The following is a 25,825-nucleotide window of genomic DNA, read 5'->3' on the forward strand; positions in this document are numbered from 1 at the left end:
CTCAAGAGACTTCTGATGCGCGTACAAGAAGAGAGTGAGAAGTTTGGGCTTAAACTGAACATTAAAAAGACGAAGATCATCGCGTCTTGCCCTATCAAGTCCTGGAGCATCAATGAACAAGAAGTGGAAGCTGTGACAGATTTTCTGTTCTTGGGCGCCAAGATTACCTCGGAAGGAGACTGCAGCCATGAAATTAGGAGACGCCTGCTTCTGGGAAAGAGAGCAATGGTTAGCCTTGACCGCCTAGTAAAGAGCAGAGACATTAGTCTTCCAACCAAGATCCGTATAACCCGTGCTATGGTCTTTCCAGTTGTGATGTATGGATGCGAGAGTTGGACTGTGAAAAAGGCTGACCGCCGAAGAATTGACGCGTTTGAATTGTGGTGCTGGCGAAGACTCTTAAGAGTTCCTTGGACTGCCAGAAGATCAAATCAGTCGATATTGTCGACCATAAACCCTGACTGCTCATTGGAGGGTCAAATTCTAAAGTTAAAGCTCAGCTACTTTGGTCATCTGATGAGAAGAGAGGAGTCGCTGGAGAAAGATTTGATGTTGGGAAAGGTTGAGGGTCGCCGGAGAAGGGGTAGGCAGCGAACGCGATGGTTAGATGGCATTCTCGAGGCATTGCAGATGAAGCTATGTGATGTTAAGAAGATAGTGAGAGACCGGAAAGCGTGGCGTGACATGGTCCATAGGGTCACGAAGAGTCGGACACGACTGAACGCCTGAACTGAACTGATGTATGTATGTATGTATGTATGTATGTATGTATGTATGTATGTATGTATGTATGTATGTATGTATGTATGTATGTATGTATGTATGTATGTATGTATGTATGTATGTATGTATGTATGTATGTATGTATGTATGTATGTATGTATGTATGTATGTATGTATGTATGTATGTATGTATTTATGTATGTTTCAAAGTACAAACTTGTTTCTCATCCAAGAGCAAATATCTCGAACGAATGAGGCATGCGATTGCGTTTGTTAGCTGAATAACTTGACGGGCGCTAAAAAGACTAAAATCAACAAAAGCAAGCAAACTCTCAACTCCGACTTTTTTTTTTTGCAGAGGAATCGCATTAGGAGGGGAATAAACCGCAAATTATCTGTCGGAGTCTGTCGTGAAAACTCGCTATATAATCATTGCAGGAAATAGAATTGATTATCCGAGTAACAGTAGACGACTGGTATAGGCAAGTCTATATGCTAAGGAAGACAAAAGAACCAAGCAGTGACTCACGCCATTATGGTTAATCATGCCTCGGTAAAATAAATATGACCGAGAATGCCTAAACAGCCGCCGCCACGCCGAGCACCGGACATAGGCACTATAACCGGACGTTAAACTCGGAGGGGATCAGTTCTGATCCCATGGCCGCATTGCCTGCTTAACATTCCAGATTCTGAACTCTTATCAGCTATTACTTTTTTATTATTATGGTGGAAGCCTTACATCGCTCTAGAGGAACAATAGTCAGCGCATGTAAACACACTGAAGTGTAGGTTACACGCAAAATCGATTCCTATGAAAGAACATTCAACAGACGCTGCTGTAGCTTAACTAGTAGAGTAGCGGATACGAAATTCCAAGATCATGCATTCAGATCACACCAGTGACTAAAGTTGCTTCCTTTCTACTTCCAAATCAGTTATTCTTAAACGCTACAAAAAGTAGTTTCCCTTATCTTCGCTGTATGCAGATCCAAAACGAACATCTCATTTCCCTCTCTATGTTTGCTAATCAAATGGAAGTGACTTACACAGTCATACTGTTTTTATTTAAATCCAATAACGACTCGTGCTTTTAATACTAAGCATGAGTAAACAGAGGAGAACAAGCATGACTTAGCAAAATTATAAACTACCAGGAAAAGTAGGCAAAATTAGATGACAAAGAATAACAACGCACATTAAAGGAGAATACTGCCGGCGAATTGCGGCGCGCATGTACAATGTCTCGAGTGGCCACAGCACAGAATCGAATAAAACGGCCCAAATCATATATATTGTGTTTCTAAATATGACAACAAGAGTGTGAGACAGGCGCACGCTTTCTCATTTCCTCCGCGAATATTCAATAGATCGCCGCTATTTCTTTATCGGCCAAACATGAGTGCCACTGACTGTCGAGAGGTCGCGGATTGTTCATCGGATATTACGGTATCATCCCAAGTTTAATCTCGGCGCTATTGCGAATGCTTAAGCTTCGCAAGACTCCAATTAGTGTTGGCGCCGACGGCCAACCCTGAAACGTGTCGGCCGGTTTGTGACAACGGAGAGCAGAGTGCGTGTGCCACGCCCACCTTGCAGTGTGACCAATACGTGAACCTCCTCTTCTGCCTCTTTCCTCCTTTTCACTAATTTCCCACTGTTCCTCCTCACTTTTGACTAAGGTACACGCTACAATCCGCGTTTTTTTCCCTTCTCTAAAAACACTCCCTTTGCAAGGTTAAAACACGGCTGCTGAACGTAAACATGACCTGTCTGTCACGCCGGCAAGCCACCACAACGAACACATGCTGCTGCACAGTGCTGGTTCACCGGTCAGCATGCCCAGGTACCGACCAGGAGGACTCGAGTGCGATCCTGGCTGCGGCGTTAGAATCGAGACAATCGGCAAGCATTGCCCATCATGTACTGTTCAATTTCGGAGCGCGCTAAGGCAGGAATCCCACATTTCCGCGGCTATCGGCCATGTTTAAGGCGTAAGCTTTTCTAGGCTCACGGGATATACGGATATGACCGTAGGATATGTTCGCAACGAATGTTAGCACTAGCGGACACGGTAGAAAAAGTGTCTCCGCCAGGAATCGAACCATTGCCCCGTTGTTCAGCAGCCGAGCGGGCATACCATTGCCAGCCAGGCTCGTGAAAAGCCCACCGTAATTTCCCTTCTCCAGCTTTAGAATAATAGTAGCGATGACAGTGACGGTGCCGTCAATGACAATGATAGCGAGGATAGTAGCGATTAGAATGATGCTGCATTTTTGACAATTGAGACGACAGTAGAGATAGCGTTGATGGTGCAGTAGGGATGAGAATGACGATACAGTCAGTGAAAATTGTCTTGTAAATTGGCTCTAGCCATTTCCGCTCATAAAGCAGAAGTTTAGTGCCAATTTCAACGCGTGACACTCGCCATTAGTGTCAACTTTAATTACATGTGCTGTTGAATCCACTTGACGCGATGTGAGTTTGGCAAACTTGCAACACTTTGTCCGGCAGGCGAGCGTGTAGTCTCGATAGCAGGGCGTCCACATACTATTAAGGTTTTTTTTTTTTAGAATTACGACGTTTTGACTTATTTTTCTTAATGTCGTGATAGTTTGTTTTAATAGGCACCAGATTTAAGCTGTCGCCAACTAAAAACAATGCGCACACTCGAACAGCTACTCTCACTCTTATTGTTTGTGCTATATAAGGTGAAGGCGTTCGTCTGCTGCTGCGTACTCAGGGCTTGCGCATGACTTATTAATGGCTAAGTATCAAGCGGCATCAATGAAGTTGGAGTTATTTGTAACTCAGTGTCTAGAAAATCGTCAGACAACACGGCATCAGTTCGCTAAAGCATCGGCGGAAGGCAGCACCGCTTTGCTTCCCGCATCAGCTTGCGTCCAGCATCACCTTTACGGCGGATCCCTGCAGTCACCGGCGTCAAAAAAAAGCGTGCTAGATTTTGTTTTGCTCCCAATTAACAAGCCCTGGAGTAAAGCAATGTTAAATTTGAATGCTTAATTGGGGTCTTTGGCCCACACCTAGTCGAGAGTAATAGCAGCGACACAAGCAAATTTCTCCTCACAACTGCGTAGTCGCCGCCGCCGCTGCGACCTGGCTCACCCGTTCAGCTTATCTTACACGCACGCTAGCTCCGCTGCTAAGTTGTTGTCGAACTTAATCGCACTTTTCTCTCCCTAGATAGTAAGATTGACAACCAGGCAATACCACGAGTAAGCTATATATACCATTTAGGTGACCAATACGAAAGCGCCTCCCGCTGATGCTTCGATGCGAAACAAACTAGGCCTATGACGACCACGGTGTATAACGCACGGCCAAACTCTACTTGCCCCGCGCGCTCTGCTGGCCGCAGGCGCTCACGGGCGGCACTAAAGCGGAAAGGTAGTGGCATTCGGTGCTGTGAACATTGCAAAATTTTCGGCTCCTTTCGTAATGCGATAGGTACCGGACCTTCTTCGAAGTTGTGTTCAATGACACGCCAAACAAACGTTGCGAAGCCATGACGGTGCTGCCGTATACGTGGTTGCTGCGCAGCTGTCCAGTTGAAGCTGCAAGAAGCGCCGTCGGGCAGGCGCCGAGACACTGCCAATTATTATGTCATGCTCTAAAAACGTGATTTCGTGTGAAATATACACGCTGCTCCGTATGAGACAAGTTCATACACGTTTCGCACTCGAATACTGGTGACTCCGCTCCGTCCGTAGACGTTGCCACATTTTCTCGGTTAACGATGCTAATCAAAGTCGCAAAGCTGCGTTTCCGATAACCGTGATTAGCAGCTTAACTATAAAACATAGGTACAGTCGGTTTGGATGTGAACAGCAGTAACCACGTTGACGAAAAGCGCGGTCAAGCATGCCCGTGTGACATCACGATGTTTTTCTAGTCACAAATATATATTCAGAGGCAGAAATAAACACCCAATACTTGCTTGGGGCAACTGTGATTGCAATAAAATTGAATTTTAGGGCATTTACGCGAAAACAAAATTAATTTCTAAACACAGCTTCAGCATCCGTATCGGCACTGCCATCATTTCAAAATGAAACTTGTTTTGTCGTGTGACAGCGAGCACCGAAACTGTCACCCCTCCAACGGAAGCGAACTTCGTGGAAACGTCACTACACTTGCCCGTGTGACAGCTGTATTAAGCACGGTGCTGTAATTATTTCACAATGTGTAGCACCTACATTCCGCCCCCTGATTGCAGAAGAGGAAACTGAGATCATTAGAAAGATAAATATGTTGCATTCCTAACAGGAGTAATTCCAGGTACGCGGAGTGATCAAAAACAGATTAGACAACACAATATTTTTCTTCGTCTTGTTTGTTTGCGTGGTGCGTTTGGAAAACTTACTGCTACAAAGCGAGGCCTGCATCTGACAGTATATAAATGAAGTGCTAACTCGACGCGTGCTTAGCAGATCTTGGCTGTACATTGGATAGTTGGCAAGAACCCAGATCTCTAAACAAGAACAAATATTTAGACAAGCATATTCGAGAAGCTAAAATGCGTTTCCTAAAATCGGCAATACATGCGCAGAATCGAGAGATTTCTGGCGCGCATGTTCCGATAAGCGGGCAAAACCTATCTTAGTTGCACATAGTAATTCCTTTTCTTTGCCTTTTGTTAACTGTCGTTGCCAAAATGGAACCCATGGAGGCCTGCTGACAGTTCACTTTGAACAATGACATTTAAAGAAGGACTCGTTCCAACTCAGACATTTAGCATACATGCATGCCGGAATAAGTACGTTACTCAAATTTGCTAACATACATACGTTCTGTCGCTTAGACGGCAGATTGCTGAGCCTGTAACATGACTCGTTTTTCGCATTTATTGATGTATATCAGCAAAGGTTTTTAATAACTATCCGCTTCAGCAGAACACAATAAAATACAAGGTGCAGCTTAACGATTCATATAAATGCGGCAGATGCACCCATTTTATTTTTGGTGTTGCAGTTACTGTCGAACTTTATTTTTTGTTCAGTTACCTACCTTATAATAACAACCATCCAAGTATACTAGAGTAGCTGATATACGTCATTCTATCGTGAGTTCTAAAACACATAAAAATTATTTTTGTTATGCTTTTCTAAATACCACCCTCACATGGGTTAAGATTTATTTTCCTGAAAAGGCTCGACAAAAGCTTTCGTTCTATTTGATCTTAAGTGTTTGTTTCTTCCCTTTATGCCAGAGGCATTAAATTTGTATTTGCTCTCCGAATGAAAGTGCTACTTGATGGGCTGTTGTTTTCTATAGAGCGTATAAATGATTTGGGTGTTGTCAGGCCCTTGTCAGAAAAACAAGTTCCCTTCTGCCACAGCCCCTGAGACTACTGTAGGTATAAAAAAATCTAATAAATAAAAAAACTCCATCTCCAAGCAGCCTCATAGTGAAAAATTGTTATGAATTTTTTCAGTCACTGTTATCAAAAGTTATTGCTCTTGGCAACGCACAACGTTCCAACGTATCTAAAATATGTTTCTATGAGCAAAACGTTCCTTTTCTGTAATAAGCGGGACTGTAGACACCGCGGGAACCTTGTGAAAAATGGCCAATGGCCACTTAAGCGTGAGAACATCGTTCTAATGATCCTCAGGTTGTCGAAATTGTTCCGGCACCCATTACTATGAACGTTTCTTCGTTCGCTCTTTCTTCTTATACTTTCTCCTGCGTGGCTTCCCACTTGGTACGGCTAAGATGTACGAACACTAGTGAGGCAGCCACTGCACCTTTTCCTTTTCCAGAAACCAATTTTTCAAATTTAGCAGCAAACTTGTGACAGCTTCCTGAATGCTTGCCGCACTCAGTGTGCGTATAAACGCGCGTAGCACTTTGGCCGTATTTACTGACGCAAACAGCGACTGGCCCCACTAAACATACTTACTACTGTGGTAAAGCATTTTTGATTAAAATCCCGCCCGATCCCGACTAAAGCAGTGACCCTGTCAAATGTTAAATATAAAGCTCCCAGTCTCCCGTTTACGACTGACTAGTTGACTTGCTAAAGGATAGGGGTTGCTGCAAGTCCACGTAGATTAACGTAGATATAGTAAACTCTAACATAGTTAGGAGTTGCTGTAGGTGCTCTCAATGGGACTGGAGTAGTGAGGTGGTCACCTATTTTGTTCAATAAAGCATACATGTTTTGAGAGGAGAACCCAACTATCCAATTTAGGTATCTTTGCGCAATGATGAGATGATTTTCTCGCTCGACGCACTCATTTCTGGCCGTAAAAGATATTCTAAGAAAAATATTTTTGTAATTATTACGAAAACCTCTCAGTGTAGTCTCTGTACTATGGCCTATCTCAGCGTGTTGTCACCATCATCATCAGCCTGATTATACCCACTGCAGGGCGAAGGCCTCTCCCATATTTCTCCACTTAACCCGGTTCTGTGCTAGCTGCATCCACTTGACCCCTGCGAACTTCTTAATCTCATCCGCCCACCTAACTTTCTGCCGCCCCCTGCTACGCTTTCCTTCCCTTGGAATCCAGTTTGTTACCCTCAGCGACCATCGGTTATCCTCTCTTCGCACTACATGTCCTGCCCATGTCCATTTCTTCTTCTTAATTTCCACTAGAATGTCGGTAACTTGAGTTATTTCTCTGACCCACTCTGCACGCTTTCTATCTCTTAATGTTACCCCTACCATTTTTCGTTCCATAGCCCTCTGGGTTGTCCTCAACTTAAGTAGAACTCTCTTGGTTAGCCTCCACGTTTCAGCCCCATAGGTGAGCACAGGCAAGATGCAACTGTTGCATACTTTCCTCTTGAGCGATACCGGTAAGCTGCTAGTCATAATCTGCGAGTGCTTGCCAAATGCGCTCCATCCCAATCTTATTCTTCTTGTTATTTCCTTTTCATGGTCCGGATCTGCGGTTACTACCTGTCCTAAGTAGACATATTCGCCTACTACTTCCAGTACTTCGCTACCTAATGTAAACTGCTGTTCCTTTCTGAGGCTGTTGAACATTACCTTAGTCTTCTGCATATTGATTTTGAAGCCCACCTTTCTACTTTTTCTGTCTAGGTCATCAATCATTATTTGCAGTTCATCCCCCTAGTTGCTTAGCAAGGCAATGTCATCAGCAAATCGCAGATTACTGAGGTATTCTCCATCTACCCTTATCCCTAACTGCTCCCATTCCAAGTCTCTGATTACTTCCTCTAAACAAGCTGTGAATAGTACTGGGGAGATTGTGTCTCCTTGCCTAACACCTTTCTTTATGGGAATTTTCTTACTTTCTTTATGTTGTCACCATAACTATACCATAACATTGACCGGATGAATAGATAGTTAGTGTTGTTCTAAAGGATGCATTATGGTTCCTGAAAAAACTTGCTAGTCTTCCGGCTCGCTCCCGTGGAGAGGTCGCCTCCTTAATGCATGCAGCGGTGGCGCTGTACGCAGTCGGGACTCGGTCGGCCGGCGGGTGCGCGCGCGGGTGAGCGCGGGCGCTGGAAAGCTGCCGGCTGAGCTTGTTTGGTCGCTTTCAACTGTGCGCTCTCGTCACCCTCTGTTTTTTTTAATACTTTTCGCGCATGAATATTGTTTTAAAAAAGGCGACATTTGGGCATTGCTGTTAATTACGAATTTACCACCTAAACGTTAGAAATGTGGATGTAACATTCACTTGAGCTCTTGTTTATTTTTTTTTTATTTTTTTGCTCTCGAACACCACACGGGTCCCTGAAAGACATGCGCAGAAGTAATTTTTTTCACATTATCTTCGTGTTGTAGATGCAGTGTACACGTGATTACAGCGAATATTTGCGAACACATTTCTCTTCCCTGTTTTTTACCATGCGTCATTAGGCGAGTTGGTGCATCTTGAATTTTGGAAACGTAACAGCGCTAGGCATGCAACCACAAGACACGAGCGAACACAACATTACACAACGCGTGTCACCTTGTGTTCGCTTGTGTCTTTGCATGATTTGCGCTGTTAAGTTTCCTAAATTTACTATGCATCTTGCATGTAATAATGCTATCTACCCTAACGATTTTATTTCTTACGGCTCCACATCAGATATCCAAGGAATAAATGGCGGTTATACCGTAGCCTGCACTTACATATATTTTACTAGTAAAACACCACCCCTTACCTACTCTCTGTGCGCAGTGCACCAAACGAAATGATTACACGATAAGTGCAAAGATGGAGTCGTCAAATTTTTGTTCAGCAAATAGTACGTCGATCAGTTATATGTAACACTTACTAAAAAAAGAAAAGTACACGGTGGGGGCTATGCAAAGCTGAAATTAACAAGCATTATTTATAAATGTATATGTACAAGACTACATATAACATACAACAATATTTTGCAACACTCATACAACTGCTTCATTGCTTCGCTCGACGAGATCAATTACAATTGAACATTAAATAAACAAAAACATAACTTTTTTAGGCTTTGTCCTAATAGCCACATCAGTTGGCTCTTATAAGCTTCAAAAGTTTGAATCTTTGCCGCTATTCTGCGCTCTCGCTGTTTGTCGGCCGCTACACAGACGTGCACGCGCCATTTTTCGTTCTCTAAAGCGGATTAAGGCATATCCCTCCCTTGTAATAAAGGGTTTATTCTTATTCATTTATTCTTTTGTGTCTGCTTCTAGCCGCGTTGCTCGCCGTTTTATGTCGTCAGGTATGTTTTTAATTTTCCAAGGCATCTGTTTACAGCAGAGGACGCACTGTTGTCGGTCGAACAGATTTGTTTTTTCTGCTGGGCTGGCTGCGGAAAGGACTATGTATTCAACATTCTCCTTGTTGTCGGCGGTAATAAACTTGAGAAATATACGCACCAATAGCATAATTTCAATCGCTGCCGTCGCGACAAGAGAAATAAAACACGCACGAAACCGGCAACGACGTACGACTGCTCGCAGCATTGCCGGGTGAGCAACGCCGGCGGCGAGGAAGCCGACAGCATCCCGACTGCGCGAAGCGCCACCGCCGCATGCATTACGAGAGTGGACACCCCTCTCCATAGGGAGGAGCGCGGCGACGGAAGATTAGCAAGTTTTTTTAGGGACCATAGATGCATCTCACAAGTGTTCTATTTCCAAAAGGAAATCGAAAACCTGTCCTATTAAGTTGCCGTCATAGAGAAAAGTTCACAAAAGTGAGAACAGTAGGTCAGCTGTCATACCCTTGGCAGCAATAGAGAGACAAATGTTTAGGCCGATATGGATTTTTAGCAAGGGATGGGTGTTTTGGTCTCACCTAATCGTGAGCGGCGTTTTGAAGAAACGGAGCTACAGCAGCGCATACGAATTTTACCCAAAGCGTATGCAGCTTGCTTGCTAGAAAAAGCGTTGCCGTTACCGTGACTCAGATGTGAGGAAAACGGGTCGGAAAAACAGGCACGTGATTTCAGTTCAATGTTTTACTCAACTGTTCGTTTTGCGACGTTCAGGGTTGTGTAATATCATTTCGCTTCACAATCAGTATCCAAGTGATGGTCAAGTTGGAGGCTAGTTTGCGATAGTAGTTCCAAACTACGACATATATAAATCGGATTAAAGTGTACATCATTCATTGTTATTGTAGGTCCACGAGGAATGAAACCGTTCGCCAAAAACCAAAGCATGTTTCGATCGAGGCTAAAAGACGTTCGTGGGCTATATGCAATGTCAGTGCAGGATAAAGGACCGTAGGTGGTTGAGATTATTTCGAAGCCCTTCGCTACGGCTTCTATTTCTCTCTTTCAACTTTACCTCCCACCTTCCTCCCTTCCCTTACGGCGCGCTATAGATGTCCACAGAACACGCATGACAGAGGTTGCGTTTTTCGTTCCCTATAAACCAATTATTATTATTCAAAAAATTAACACATTGTCATAAAGAGAGACAAAGATAGGGCATACACTTCTTAAGCAAAAAAAAAAAATGAGAGTTAGCCGGCGTAGATGGAGAAGGCCGGCATTTTTTTATTCTCGTCACTATAGTTCGGGATGATCCTCGACCCTACAGCACTCGTCTCCCAAGCCTATTTAGGGAAGAAAGGGGGAGCGTAGAGCGGACGGCGTTCACAGGCTCACACAATGTAGGACCCAGAACAGAGTTTCTCATGCTGTGGGCTTAAATGATTCACTTTCGGGTCATAGCGAGCAATTATGATTGAACACCAGTAGCTATTCGTCTGTAGCTTTCGCAGAAAGCGTTTATCGGCCTTCGACAGACCTTTGCCGTTGGCAGAAAGTGGCGATGCCTGTCTTTGTAATCGTCGATAACGTCGAAACCGCAGCAGCGCTCAAATGGGTTTATCGATTGGGAATGAAGCGTAGATCGGTTCCCGGAGGATAAGCGCCCCCGAAATCTAACTTAAAAAACGTGAAACAATGATGAATACAAAGCGCAACACACAAGGACGAAGAGAAGTAGACGAGACGAGCGCTAACTTGCAACAAACGATTTATTGGAAGTACAGGTCCCAGCGGGAGCATAACGCATGCGCATACCTTTTATCAGTTCTCACTTGTTCTTATAACGTCGCTAGAGAGTGGGATGTGAAACAAGTAAGTATCGGTTAGAGTGGAAAGGAGCTGCAATCGACGTAGTATGCCAGGCACTGGAAGAGAGAAATTTTTAAGCGCTAAAGTGTTGCCAGTGCTTGTCGAAACAGCAACCAATGCGCGGGCTACCTTGGCGCATTTATTTCGGAAGTGCACGAAACAGTGGAAGAGAAACGAAGATTGTGAGTAAGTGACGGAGAAGTGAATTTTTCGCTGCGCGAGAAAAAAAAATGTAATGGAGGGGGGAGAAAGTGCAGAATTTGCATAGCACTGGAATCAGCGTAAAGCTGTCGATTTGCATTTCAGGTGTGTATTTACGATCCTGAAATGATTATAGCCGCTGAAAATTAAGCACGTCGATATTTCTCAAGCAAACTTTAAAGCTACGTGATGCATCACGCAAATCCCCGCTGTGGCATAACTTAATGTATATCAAGTACTGTGCACGCGAAGACAAACAGGCCCACAGCCGGTGCAGTGCACCCGGCCCTGTAAATCTGATAAAGGGTCTAATTACTACTCCACTGCATAGAAAGATTCAAAATATCAGCAGTATTTGCTCAGCAAGCCTGATATGAAGTCTATATCTGCAGTTAGCGACAGGTGTTATTAGTTTGCTACTTTGACGCCTTAAAATGAATTGGTACAGATTAGCTGAGCAGCTTAGCTCATGAATTAGTGCGAACTGAGTGAAATAAATTTAAAGGAGAATGGTGCAAAACAATAGAAATTTTCGGACTTAGGCTGGGAACTAAGGTGGTATGCTCTACTCTCAATCCCTGCCCTTTCCCGCCACAATGACATAGAGCAGTCTGAAAAGGTATTTATGCCTTAATAGATTAGGACAGGGGGGGGGGGGGGGGTGAGCACGAGCGGAAGATGTCTCTGTCTGGCTGCGGCAATATATTAATAACATTTTTGATTACCTCTGAGACATTACACGAATTCTTTAAAGACGGCCAGAGAGATGGGACAAAAGCTTGGCGCTCTGTCATGGGATCTCGTGCTGCGCACAATCCCTTTTCCAAACCATCTCGTGGTTTGTTACACCAGCGAGGTACCTCCGCGTACCATTTGAACATTAGAATACGAACGATTACAGCACAGATGAATGTCAACGGGGTGCCCTCTATACATCAATATATTTGCGTTCAAGTGTATGAAATTTGTTCAACGCTGCAATAGCCCGGTCTGTGTTGCCAGTGCTATCCAGGTCAAGGGTTAGATTTTCTCAAATATTTAGCGGTTTTCTTCTGGGATTCGGCTTGAGAGCGAACAATCGTACAAATTTGTTTGTCTCAGTCAAGAGTGGAGGACTCGATTAAGCTTATTTATTACAACAAAAGTTGCTTGGGTTCATGCTGTTACGTTATAGAAGCGATCCTCTAATGCATACGGTTTTCCAAGCTCGACTGTGCCATGACTTAATAGAATGCTTTCTGTTGTCTAGAAATAGCTGACACAGACAATTGAGTGATTTTTTTTTGTTTTTCACGTGGTTGTGGAGTCCTTTAATATATTAAATGTGAACTTCTGACTGGAACACCTAAGTATTGCAATAGAGCACCTGTAGAAATGATTGATTGAGGCACATTGTCAGTAGCTGCTTATCATTCATTATACTGTGGATGGGAAGGTAAAAATGTCATAAAATAGCCAATAGGTGCCACCACGATTTTTTTCATTTTCACTCAGCGGTACATTACTTTGTAAAATACGGTTGAAGGAAAATGGCCTCTTCGTCCGATGGTTAGCGGGCACCTGGTTTGTCATAAACCGGAAACCGTAGACAATGCTTCTTTTGACTTAATTATTAGACCGTGACATTGAGGCCAGCTGGCGAGACAACGTAACAAGCAAACTGTAGAAACGGCAAAACACAGGCCAGAGGGCGAGGTGTCGTCTTCCTGTCTCTTGTCGCTTCTGCGGTTTTGTTCCTTACGGTTTTCCTTGAGTGCCGGAACGCAGTATTATTGTGGGATAGCTTGCAGAAGACTTTAAGAAAGACCTATCAATCATGCCGTGTAGTAAACGGTTCCTGCGTGTCCATAATCAAGAGGGTGTAGCATACGACGTAATCATGTTGATTTGCCTCCACAGTGTAAGGAAGACGATAAATACTATGAGGCACGCTGACGCGGATGCTCGCCCAACCACGTAGTATCTCATTTTAGGTGAGACTTACCTGTGAGCAAGCTATACTGGCCAAGCAGAGAAATCTGAATTTAACGCAGTTTCGATTGAACTAAGAAGTTTCTGATACACGGTGTAGACATACTTTTCGCAGGCGCTCTTTCTGGTACAGTGCGTGAAATAAGACTTTCATGCCACCGTATTTTCTTTGTGAACCGGAATTAAATGAGAAAAGCGAGAATATATTAGTTTAATGCAGCGACCAAGGAAGCTAACCTGCCCTCTTTGCCATGGGTTCGAATCTCCTTCGCGGCCTTATACCATTTATATGTCTTATTTAATATTCGACCACCAGATGGGGCACGAAGACCCACTATGATAATTGTAGAGTTGCTTCAGTGAATCCGCCTCTTTCACAAGGCCGCTCTGCGCATGCGCGCATCTCCCCTGGTTGAAAACAAACCACCAACCCCAGCCGCGCTTGCGCGGTTAGTGGCCTCCGTGATCGGCGCAGCCGTAGCTGATCTCAGAGACCATGTGTAGTTAATAATCGTGACAGGTGCATGCGATAGATGGCTTTAACTGTCAAGAACACCCACACCGTCATTTCTCTGGCGCAAAGGACGTTATCAACCAGTAGCAGACGAATTTTCAACCACTTCAAGAGGGCGCCACATTTTGTGAGAAAGGCGGATTGAGGCTTCATACCATGCATGAATTCGCTTGCGCACGATGTTTATTTGTGCGCATGCACATCATCACCATGCCGCATGCGTTGACCACAAGAAGATGTTTGGGTGAATGTCATTTAGGCGTCACTAATTTCACCCGGAGCACCCCCTTAAATCTTAAGAGATGCAGCTCTTGCTGCAAAAAAAAAACATATGAGCTGAAACCATATCTACCCGTTTCAAACTGCACTTTAGGTTTCGCCTTCGTAGTGTAATGGTTACCGTAACAGGGTGAGAAACGAGAGGTCGTTGTTTCGATTCCACATGAAGAAAAATATATTTTGCAGCCAGCGCTGCATATATTGAGGTTCCAGGGGGTCTATTGTAAATGCGCATCCATAGACAAATAGCGTGGCAAGATGAAATCATGATATAGTGGTGCGGCGGCTGAGCCCGCGGATTCCGGACTCCAAGTTAAAGCGAAGTGCAGGAGGGGAGCTATTTCAATCGCATTATGTGTAAATGCTCGGAATTGCACCCCCTTCCACTTGGCAACTCTCCAACCTCGAGCGTTAGAGCTCTGACCTGCTCGCTCAAAGAGCGGTTAAGGAACAGGGCTGTGACTCGCTGGGAACCACCACCTTCTGGCCGCAACAAGTATCCAAAAGCCGGTTCGTCATTAGGATGCACCTCTCTTAAGGATCCCAATGCTGTAATTTTCTTTTTCATCTCGACCACCACCACGCAAAGCACGCGCAGCTGCATTTCATTTCAGCGACTGGAGCGGGTAGCAGCTGAAAGCAAACTCCCTTGCCCATCGAACCAGCTCGTGTGCGTAACAAGTGCATTGATTCCCGTCATTAAGATGTTCACGCCAAGCTTCCAACGACAACTTGCCAAACATGCGCCAGTGACTGCGCGGTCTTTGGGGTTCTATTTACGCTTGCTTCCAAATTGTGCCTAGCGTTCGAACATGGGGGTCGATGGCCTACCCTACAATATGCTTCTTTTCTTAAGAACAAAGAAAACTTCCCGAACGCTATATGTGTTGCCCGCCACCCGCGGGGGCTCCATCGTCCTCTCTAGCGGTCAGTAGTGGCGTGTAACAGATTGAGCTTGTGGTTCTAAATAATCGGAGATATGAGTTTCACGAGAGTCTTGTTTACTTAGGCAGCCAGCGATGACTACCGGTCACTTATCGAAAAAAGCGCGAGACTGCATCCCACTCGCCGAGTGGTCCTCGTCTCCCGAAATGCGTGGCTTCGTCGAAGCTACGCCTACTGGCAACTTATGACGCCCTCGGAGGCTCACCATAATGTGAGCGCAGAACAGCGTGTCGCTGTTGCAGCGTTGCAGCAGAGGGAAGAAAACGCTTCAAATCATTCGGCGCCAAATGCCAGTCAGCGTGCGCTGAAATGCGAATCCTAGTTCTACTCACATTTTACTTTTTCGTTTTTCTATGTTCATTGTAATTGTTTAATCTTCACCACTTGATATTTGGCTGCGGCTACTTAGATTCTCCGAGACCTCAATTTTTGCTTACCCAGCAACCGCTGTCGTGCAGCACTGGGCGGTATTCAGTCTATGCCGATAATAACGACTGGTGAGGCGCCTGTTTTACTACAGTTGGATTTATTAACGAGAAATAAAAATAAAGTGTTCCAGGTCATGTAACTGCCGTATAGCGGGATTAAGCCAATCAAAAACACAGATTAGAAAGGGAGTATCTGTAAGTTAAAATTTCACATGGCAGAAAAATATGTTAAACGTATTAAGAAATAATTAATAATAACAAATGAGGGAGTGTGACACAGAGAGGTCTGAGTCGGCGGGAGGTTGCAAAGGCTGTTTCTCTAGCGGGACAGATGGGCTGGGAGACTATCGGCCGGAGACCACCTTGCGGTCAAAGCGAAACCGGGGCCAACGATTGCCCGAATGCACGCGTTGGCGCACTGTGAAATAGACGCAGATATCACGAAGACACGGTGTTGGCCGATACATCTATTTAGCGCTAGCGATCATTAAATGAGCATGAATCAGCGCTAATAATTACAGCAGTTACTTGGCAGCATCGCATCTTTTTCCAACAGCAGTGCTATCGCATCAACTCTTCAGGATGCTTAAGCGCCCTCCTTTTTTTCACGAATACGCGCTAGGTGTGCCTTCATAGATCTGCTCAAAAACCGACTCAGACTTCATTGAATGAGCTTTTGAGCAAAAACATCAGAAACGTTCATTGCAAGTAACGATATTTTGCGGTAGGGATGAACATGTCACATGAAACGTAAACTGATAACAAGCGCCTTCTGGGAAGCAGAAAATAATTTCAGCTTTCTCATAATATTATTATTAATTCCTCTTTACATTTTCCTCTAAAACCATAACAGATTAATATTTAACGGCAGCAGTAATATGAGCCACAAGGTCAGTAGATAGGCCAGGCTCCTGTCCATGTTTAGAAAAATCGACAAATACTCATGTTCTGGCACATACGCCTGTTTAACAATGCAGTGTTAGGAATTATAGAAACAGCAAAAGCAGCGTCAGGCCGATTTATCCGTGGCACCATCCAGCAGAAAGGGAGCTGAACTGCACATATAATAAGAAAAACACAATGGGCTGGCAATGGAACATGCATATTGGAAATTTTAGACAGTCAGTAACCGCAGACAAACTACGGAGACCCCGATAACTGTGTAGAGACGCAGCACATTGGAGCGGGCAGTGTGCATCGTGCATCATAGTATCTCTCAGAGGGACGCGCGCCCAGAAAGGGCTGTCTGCATACAAGTGTTTCTCGAATTGACGATTCCGGTCGGCCCGTCTCCTGGCGTGGTGCTCCGGGTGCATCTGTTTTGGAATGAGAGGGATGCGGAGATTTAGTCGATATTCCGGTGCAAGTTCAGCGTAACTTGGGGCCGATCTCTGCGGGGAGATCCCAACTTGCTGCAGTACCGCTCGGCCAGCGTGTGTGAGTGAAAGCCGCTCATACTGGGTGGTGAGGGTTGCTTCGATCAGTTCGCTCACGGTATTGAAGATTCCGAGAGCCATGAGCTTATGGGTAGCTGTAGATATGGGAAGACCTAGGGTCGTCTTGTACGCGTTTCGAAGTGACGCCTCTAGCCGTTCGCTTTCGGCACGAGTGAGACGTAAGTAGGGTCCAGAGTAGGTGATGCGGGAGCAGATGAAAGCTTGAACTAGGCGCAAGGAGTTGGACTCTCGCATGCCATGATGCTTGTTGGAGATTCGCTTAAGGAGGCGTCCGATCTGTACCACCGACTGGTCGATGCAATGGAGCGTGATGTTGCTGCCGTTGGTCTGTAGATGCAAGCCCAAGATCCTGATGTTATCTGTTCGAGGAATCGGGTTTCCTTGCACCTGGAGGGTAATGTCAGGAATATCTTTGGAGAGCGTCGTCCCGTGGAAGGGATGATGATGATGATATACTCTGATTTTGTCGTCGAGCAGGGGAGACCAACTGTACTTAGATAATATCCGATCCGTTTGATGGCGGTATGTAGATCCTTTTCAATCAGGCCGTCACTGCCGCGCGTTATCTAAAGTGTGAGGTCTTGAGCATAAATGCTGTGATGCAGGTGGGGGATGTCGGCCAGTAGATTCGGCAGGCCCATCAGTGCGACGTTAAAAAGCATCGGCGAAAGTACGGTGCCTTGCGGCGTGCCACGGTTTCCCGGAGAGATAATAGAAGGATCTGCCGTGCCGGCTATAAGTTGGATTGTGCGGTCGGTGAGGAAGTTTCGGAAGTACGCATACGTGCGATGTCCAACACCGAGAGCCTGAAGTTGTTGAAGAATGGCTTCAGCGGACGTCCGCGCGTCACGTATACGGACGCCTTTTACCATCCATCGAGGCCAGCGATGGTGGCGGTAGCTCTCGCCGCTCACCGCAGCTGGTACACAGCCTGCAGCATTCGCGATGCAGAAACAGTCACCGCTGAGGAGGTTGCCATTGCGCTAGCGCTAGCCGACCCTAATACCAAAGTCGTCATCAGTGATTCTCAACAGGCTATCCGCAACTACAATGCTGGCTACATTTCTTGCCACGCGTTACACATTCTAATTCTACAGCACCCTCTTCCACATCTCGCTTACTTCTCTGGGCTCCTGCCCAGGAGTCGCTCAGCGGAAACGCCCAGGCGCACACTCTCGCTCGAATTCTGAGCTACCGAGCCGAGAGTATGATCAGCCACTCTGCATCCGCTGACATTAATATCTCACACACATCTCTACTCAACACTTACACGGACATACTTCAGCACTACCTACTTCAAGATGCACATATCATCCCGCACACCGCGATCTAACAAGGCGCGAAGCCGTCCAATGGCGCAAACTACAAACTGGCAGCTTCCCACACCCCCTCATATACAGCAGTATCTTTCCGGATCAGATAGCCCTCATGTGTAAACACTACTCAACTAAATCCACTCTCATACACATGGCGTGGACTTGTACACACTACAACGCAGACACCTCAAACACCCCATAGACGTGGGTGTCTCTCCTGCTTACTTCCAGCAGACCACCGCAGGCTTATCCAGCGCACGGTGAAGGCAGCGACATCCCAAGGGATCCCCGCCGACCTCTTGTAAGCCAGCGCAACCTGTCTTTTGACTGCTCTCCAGCATTCGAGCGCAATAAAAGACTTTACCACCACCACCATACAAACTTGCGCCGAAGCAGAAGAAGTGTCCAGACTATTTGCTCCATGCAGGGCTCGCTTGGGGAGGAATAACTTACACGCACTTTTCGCGCGGTTTCTAACAGAGTACGATATAAGCAGCGACTTCATTTTACCTCATTACGTCGGTGCTGAACTAGTACGTACCGCTATAAAGAAGCCTATTCAACGCGAAAAGCGCGATGGGTTTCATTGGCGGATGATTAAATTCCACAAACTGAAACATTTTTATCTCGCATGCACGCGGGTTGAATACCGTGCAGCCACTGGGGCCGGGATTTAAGCCGTCGTCCTCTGGGAGTAATCTCCAGCTGAATGGATTTAGGACATTAGCCGCGCGGTGGCTGAAGCGGTCACGGCCAGAGACATAATATAACAAGACGAAACAAAATGGTTTAGACAGGACTGACAGCTGCTTCATGATGCAAACTGCCCGAAAACACCACGGTAGCCTCTAGGGACAAAATACACGCGGCGAAGCAACTGCGACAATGTGCGACATCACGCAAGTAAGAGGAAGGCCTCGCGTGTCTAAATATAAAGGCTGACACAGCGTTGCCCCCGACGGGAACTCTGTGACGCTGTCCACAGTTTCCATGCAGCAAAGGGTCGTTCGGTGCCGCCAATTCAATAGCTTCAAGATTTTTTTCCTCCTGCCATAAAACATCGTGCATTAAAAAAAAAGGCCATCGTCGAATTATAAACAATAGAAAAACATGTGCGGGCGGGGTCAAAAACGCACCCCGAAGGATATCGTAAACTGGGCCAACCTGAACCGGCCATATGATTTTGCAAATCTCCATGAAGCAAAAGCAGCAGAGGGCGATAGGGGCACAGAAGCAGCGGCCATAAAAGGCAGGCGCGGAAGAGTCGCACGGGGACGCGCATAAAAGCACCGTCTTCCCGAGGCCCAGAAAAATAAAGGCCGCGGGCGCGGGCGCACGCGGCGGCTTTTGCGGTAGCGGAGCGCTTCCCCTGGGGCGCTTTTCGGGAGCCCCGTGCTGCCCCAGCTTACACCACTCCTCCCTTCAGCCAAATGCGGCCATGATGACACCCCAATGCAGGAACAAGCGCGGTGCCGTGTGGAAAAGCCCTCCCGGATGCTGTGATGTGATTAGTATATCGAGTTCAATCCGGTCTCCAGGCAGGGCTCGAGAAGACTGAGGATGTCTGGTGTTCCTGAGGTACGCTTGTAGAGAACAGCGAAGAACCAGGAAATAAATCTTGTTCAGTGTCTTGGTGCTAGAGAAACGACCACCGCGTGTACGAAGTGTTATTAAAAGAAGCTGTAACCACTTTCGCAGTCACATTTGCTCCAAGCACGAAATTCACTGCGGCAACAACGTAGCGTATTTCAGGATGGCTCCCTCCGGAATACGTTGCCTTTCAGAATCGTTTGCGCTCCGCCGCTAGCTTAATGGGTTGCGCGGCAGTCGTGCCGGGTCAGAAGACGCGAAGAGAGTTTAGCAGCGCTGAGCACTCATCTCATCTATTCGTTGTAGAGCTCCGAACTGGGGCTCACACAAACACAACCTCGGCGGTGCAAACGATCTCTCACCTTCTCGTCAGCACGCTCGTCGTCCCGGCCCGACGCACCCTCCGTGAGACGTGCATAGGAGGAAGAGTAGTTACGTGCACGCGCTGCCGCCGCTAGCCCGGATACCACTTGAACGGAAAGTTTCGGAATGTTTTATCTCAAATGTCGCCTCATGTGTGGTCTCGCGTTTGTCGCATGTCAGGGCAATGCTCGCCTTACTCAGCTGGAAATCAGCCAAGAAATATTTTCGAGGTGAAAACTGCAGGCAAAGACGTTCGGTACAAAGATAGGATTGTAAAGTAAAAGGACCACAAGTCTGGCCTGCTTGACCTTTAGGAGCTCAATGAGCATGCTAAAAGTGTGTATGGAAACTGTCTCGTAGTGTAGCCAGACCCATCACCCCCATGTCAGTGGTCGCCTTTCCTCCTGCTTGGCGTACTTTTGGCACACCTGCAGGTGCGAACCGATGGGCGGCAAAAAGGCGTTTTATTTATGATGAAAAGTCGACGAAGGACGAACTTCGTTGAAGAAAGCCATTACCACTTTCTGTCCGACAATTCGAGGCCAGCTCGCGACCTTCAAACAAAAACATTCGTTCTTTTGACAAGCGCCTTTTCATTTGATGAGTCTGGTATACGCAAATGTCGTCACTTGCAACGACGCCCATAAACTATCCATGTTAGCTTCCATCAAATCTGCCACCAGTGTGACTGAGGTCCGCTATATTGAGCATCTAGAAAGTTTTATCATCTGCTATAAATGCTTGCGATTCGTCAGGGAAGGAAGATTCTTGCGATAAAACCCCTGTGCAGGATTTTTACGCCGTCGGTAATTCTATCTTTCATGTCACTGGAGTGTTTGCAAATGTATTTAATAGTGTTTTTTTTTTTCTTTCAGCGGCTTGAGGTTTTTTTCCTGATTGACCACGATGGAGTTCTACAAATTTTCTGAAGCCGCTGCAATATTGCCGGGAGAAAAAGCATGCTAAAGCTAACCAGCTAACAATGCCTATTGCCTTTCTACTCCGTTCGAGAACATTTAAAAAATGAGTAGATCGCAGCGCAATGGCATCCCTTTTAATACGTTTCAATGAAGGCGGCTATGTGCAGTCCCCAGCGAGCAATATAGATTTGTCACGAACAGCGACAGACTTACGTTAAAACATGTCCAACTTATTCAGAAGGCCTTTGATCAAGCTTCTTGAAAGCTTACTCGCAACAAATAACATATATTGCATTGAAACATTCCAAGCATCCTTAGCTACACTACAATCAGTCCACAACAGCGAAAGCCCCGCTCTTCGACGAGCGGAGTTGTTGTTTTTTTCTTGCTTATTTTTTACGTGCGGGCCAATTCACGACGAATAGCGTAGTTAGGGAGTTGTGAGATTCCTGCGCGTTACGATTAAGTGTATATAATTTAGACGAACAAATGATACAGAACAGTGAGCGCGCAAAATACGACCATGATTTGATTTTCAAGAAAGCTATGCATTTTAAGGTAAATATATAACGAGAAAAATACTCGGCAGCAAGCGTTCCTGGTAATAGGTCTCATAACAAGAAAGTGGGCAAAAAATGCAAATATGAAAAGAAATTGAAAGACTTCTGTGGACATGTCGAAACATGTTCGAGATAATTGGAGGAATATGGGAAGGGCCCTTGTCCTCAACTGGGTGTTCCAGCCTCTCCCGCCTCTCGCCTACCTGAATGAGGACGACGTTTGACAAAGAATAAAGATAAGATTAAGTCTCAGCCAGCTCCACTGTATTTTGCAAGTCCCTCTTGCGGAGAAATGGAAAGAGGAATTTTCCTTCTCACACTTTGCCTCCTGCCTACCGTGGCAGGTCACGGGGAATGGTATAAAAGAGAACTAGACGCCGGACTGCACTTTTTTTACAGGAGAGAAATCTCCCACCTTTCACAGTAGTCACCTCTCTGTTCTCGTGCCAGCCAACTTCTGCCCCTTCTTCTACAAATAGGGATACCGAAATGTCTCCCTAAATTTTGTACCTGCCAATCGTGATAGTCGAAGGATTAAAAACGTTTTCCTTAAACGGGCCTCCTAATACTGAAGCAATAAAACGACCATGGCAGACCTCTCGAAAGTACTGATTGCACGCTTCATGTGCTCACCTGCCCTTCCCTCCAGGAAGCGAGCTGTTTTGGGCACTAACTAGGCTGCAAAGGCAGGCATAAAAAGTTATTTCGGTAATTGCCTCCTTAATATATATACATACTCTTAGTTTATGTTGCCCTTTCAATTCCACGGGGAAAGACAAGATAACGGACATCCTGAAACCCGTATATTCAACAGCCAGAATGTTCTCTATGTTTTGTTGCCCCTCTTTCTTTGTTCATTTTTTTTTGTTCCGCCTCTACTCGAGGTAGCGAGTGCGAACGTCTTCGCCACCTCGAGAAAGGGCGTGTTCGGTGGTTAAGAGAGACTCACCGACTCCCGGGAGGATGACGTTGAGCAGGCAGAGTACCACGGCCACGGGCAGCGGCAGCAGCGGCACCGCCTTGCGGAAGCGTCCGTGGCGTTCGCGCACGCTGATGATCTCGTAGCGCGCCGTCGGCTGTCCGTTCTGGTGGTCGCAACACTCGCCCGGCACGCTCACCACCATCTGGCGAAGCTCGCCGCCGCCGCTCATCCTGCGCAGAAGTAGCGGGCATCAGCGGCCTGTTGCTTCACACAAGTGTCTCCGGAAAATGAACACCAGCTCCACGTGGATTGATAGACACATCGACATCAAAATTAGATGGACGCGCACCCAGCGAGGCTAACAATATCATGAAAGACCTATCCCCCCCCCCCCCCACCACCATCCTATCTAGAAAAGGTGTCCTCACTCTTAGAGACCTATCTATCTCAGTCCCGCCTTGCAGTGAATAGAAGTTACGGGCGCTGTCACTATCTTTGACCCGAGCTACTAACGGCCATTGGTATTTAGAGAGCCCCGGGGCATGTCATCTCCTGAGTTTCAAACTCCTCCGAACCCTCCTCGTACGTCTACCTCACCTCGATAAGGAAAAAAAAGTCTGTTCATTTACTTCCGGTGCTTTTTGCCTCAGGGACAGCTTGGGCAATCTTTATTTAAAAAGAAAAAAGAAGACTGCCATGAACCGTGCGTGACGGGTCACAGCGGATCCACTGCTTTTGTGCTTGCTGCTTTGCTTGCTTCCTTCATATTTTCATGAAAGTAAAAGGCATTATAGCATCTGGTTGTCTAACCCAGCTGCAAGCGACACTTTTGAATTGATTCAAAAAGTTTTTGCTGAAAAATTGAAGTAACAAAACAGGGACGCAGAATATATGCAATAATTCACTGTAGGCGAGGTTATTGTACACAGCCGGGGTTGCACAGTGGTTAGGGCGCTCGACTACTGCTCCCAAGGACGCGGGATCGAATCCCGGCCTCGGCGGCCGCTTTTCGATGGAGGTGAAAAGCAAGGCACCCGTGTGCTGTGCGATGGCAGTGCACGTTAAAGAACCCCAAGTGGTCGAAATTTCCGGAGTCGTCCATTACGGCGTCTCTCATAGCCTCAGTCGCTTTAGGGCACTGAAGCCCACAAAGCCAAACCAAACAAATTTAATGTCCACAAGAAGGAACATATATAGCAAGCACACCAATACCTCAAATCTTGTGATCCGGGTGCTATGAACACGCTCATACCTCACAAATGCGTATACCTTTCCTTAAACGGGGCCCAAGTAGGCGTGTATACTGACATTCAGGTGCTTCCTTTTATCAGTCATACCTGCTGTGATGAAAGCACCTCCGCTGTCAAACCTAAAATGCAAAAATTAATAGATCATTGAGGTCTTGAGCGATTTTGTTTCTCGGATGTCAGCGTGTACAGCATTAATAGACGTGTACTGCATCTGTATTCGTGATTGAACAGCAAAGAATGTTTAAATTCAAGAATCTCTGCCAACAATATATTTTCCCCATAATCTACGTTCACTTTTGATAGAGCAAACATTTGCGATGCTAACGGTTACTTGGGGGTATAAGAAGCAAAACTTAGGACATGCACTATAAGAGAAATGAGAAAGGGCATATATGCAGCCGAGAATCCGCAAGGGTAGCCGAAGACAGAAGTGGTAGACACTGTCGCACCAAGCGGTAATTGCACAACGTAAGAGTACCATAATTTTTTTTTCTTTCACTTTGAACGCATTTTCATCCACAGTGCTCCCACTTTTAATGCACGGCGATATTTAGTAAAGAGAGCAATAAAAGAAAAGCATCAACCCAGCCAAGCAACATATCTCGTTAGCCTCGAGGAGAGAATTCGAAGTGGGGATCTAACGCTGCATAACTCTCCAGGAATATTGTATTTTCGTGGTTTTGGGAGCTTCACAGCGTCCACAAATTCCGCATGCACATGGAGATGATCATGACTAAGTCCTCCCCCCCCCCCCCCCCTTGCTTCGAAATCTGACCTATGGAATGCTCTCTTTCGCTAACACCAACTACCTCCAACAGCCATAGAAAATCAAAGGTGGGTGCCGCGCATTTTTAATTCCCGTGGTAATTTTTTAAGCGTTTGCCGCACAGCGCGCGAGGTGGCCGCCTTGTAAACTAGCAGCGCTTGTTCAAATTTACTGGGCTTGACTCACTATAAAAGGAATGGAGAGCGGTTCACAAATAGTGGGGTGTACGCTAGCATATATTTCAAGCATACCTATTGTTTCAAATACTGACTCCCATAGTGATTTATTTCCAGTGGTGCACAATTTCATCATCAATATCGGCACGAAAAATGGTTTCTTCGCAATGTGTTCTTGTCCATTGTCTCTACCATTTTTACACTTCCTTCAGTTTTGTTCACTATCTGCACTATATTTTCCTGAGATGTGCCGCAGCATAACTGGGCAGTCAGAGCTCAGTGAAGAACGTCGCCTTCTTACTCTATGCCTAATTCCTTTTCTACTACACGTTATAAATAAATGGATTACACAGCTCGTTGTAACCTTTGTAATTTCCTTCGCACTATACTAAAATGCGATTAGCCAGCCTGGTGCTGCTATCAAACACACATACTACCGTGCAACCGTCGATTTAACCCCCTCTCCCATTCCTTCCCGTATGGTAAAGCGCAACGTTTGGTTTACAGGATTCAGAGAAAAGCTATCGCATCAGCCAATTCAAAGCGGTATTTCCGCTAACCTTCCATGTTCCTTACTTATCCGCGTGTCAATAGCACAAGGTCATGCCCCTGAAATCGTGCAGGGCAAATCGATGTCGCTTCATTATCGATCCTGCTTCGTGAGTATTTCGGGCTAGAGGGGCGCTTTAAATGACCCGTGTTCCTGGTACCGTTTCGTTTCCGGGTCATCTTTCCTCTGCCATTATCCCCTCTCAAAACCATTACGTGCTATGCTACGGTTGATTGAACACCACTCTTAATATTATATGATAGTGTCCTCAGAAGTCCTGTTTTTGTTTCTTAATTCCACATTTATCGCCACTTACTACTCATATTTTTTTATTTGC

At 45.9% G+C, this 25,825-nt stretch overlaps 1 protein-coding gene across 2 annotated transcripts in view; it reads right to left on the bottom strand.

Annotated features, from left to right (window-relative positions):
* Positions 1-25,825, bottom strand: part of LOC146177390 (protein stum homolog) — a 316,488-nt gene that overhangs the window by 169,604 nt on the left and 121,059 nt on the right. For both annotated transcript variants that reach the window (XM_084580445.1, XM_084580446.1), the window contains one exon: positions 22,774-22,976. In XM_084580445.1, coding sequence (XP_084436571.1) covers positions 22,774-22,976 — 203 coding nt within the window. The remainder of the gene's footprint in view (positions 1-22,773; positions 22,977-25,825) is intronic.

The sequence above is a fragment of the Amblyomma maculatum genome, chromosome 10 (assembly GCF_055883805.1).
Source record: "Amblyomma maculatum isolate TAMU_Amacu chromosome 10, ASM5588380v1, whole genome shotgun sequence".
Classification (NCBI taxonomy): domain Eukaryota; kingdom Metazoa; phylum Arthropoda; class Arachnida; order Ixodida; family Ixodidae; genus Amblyomma; species Amblyomma maculatum.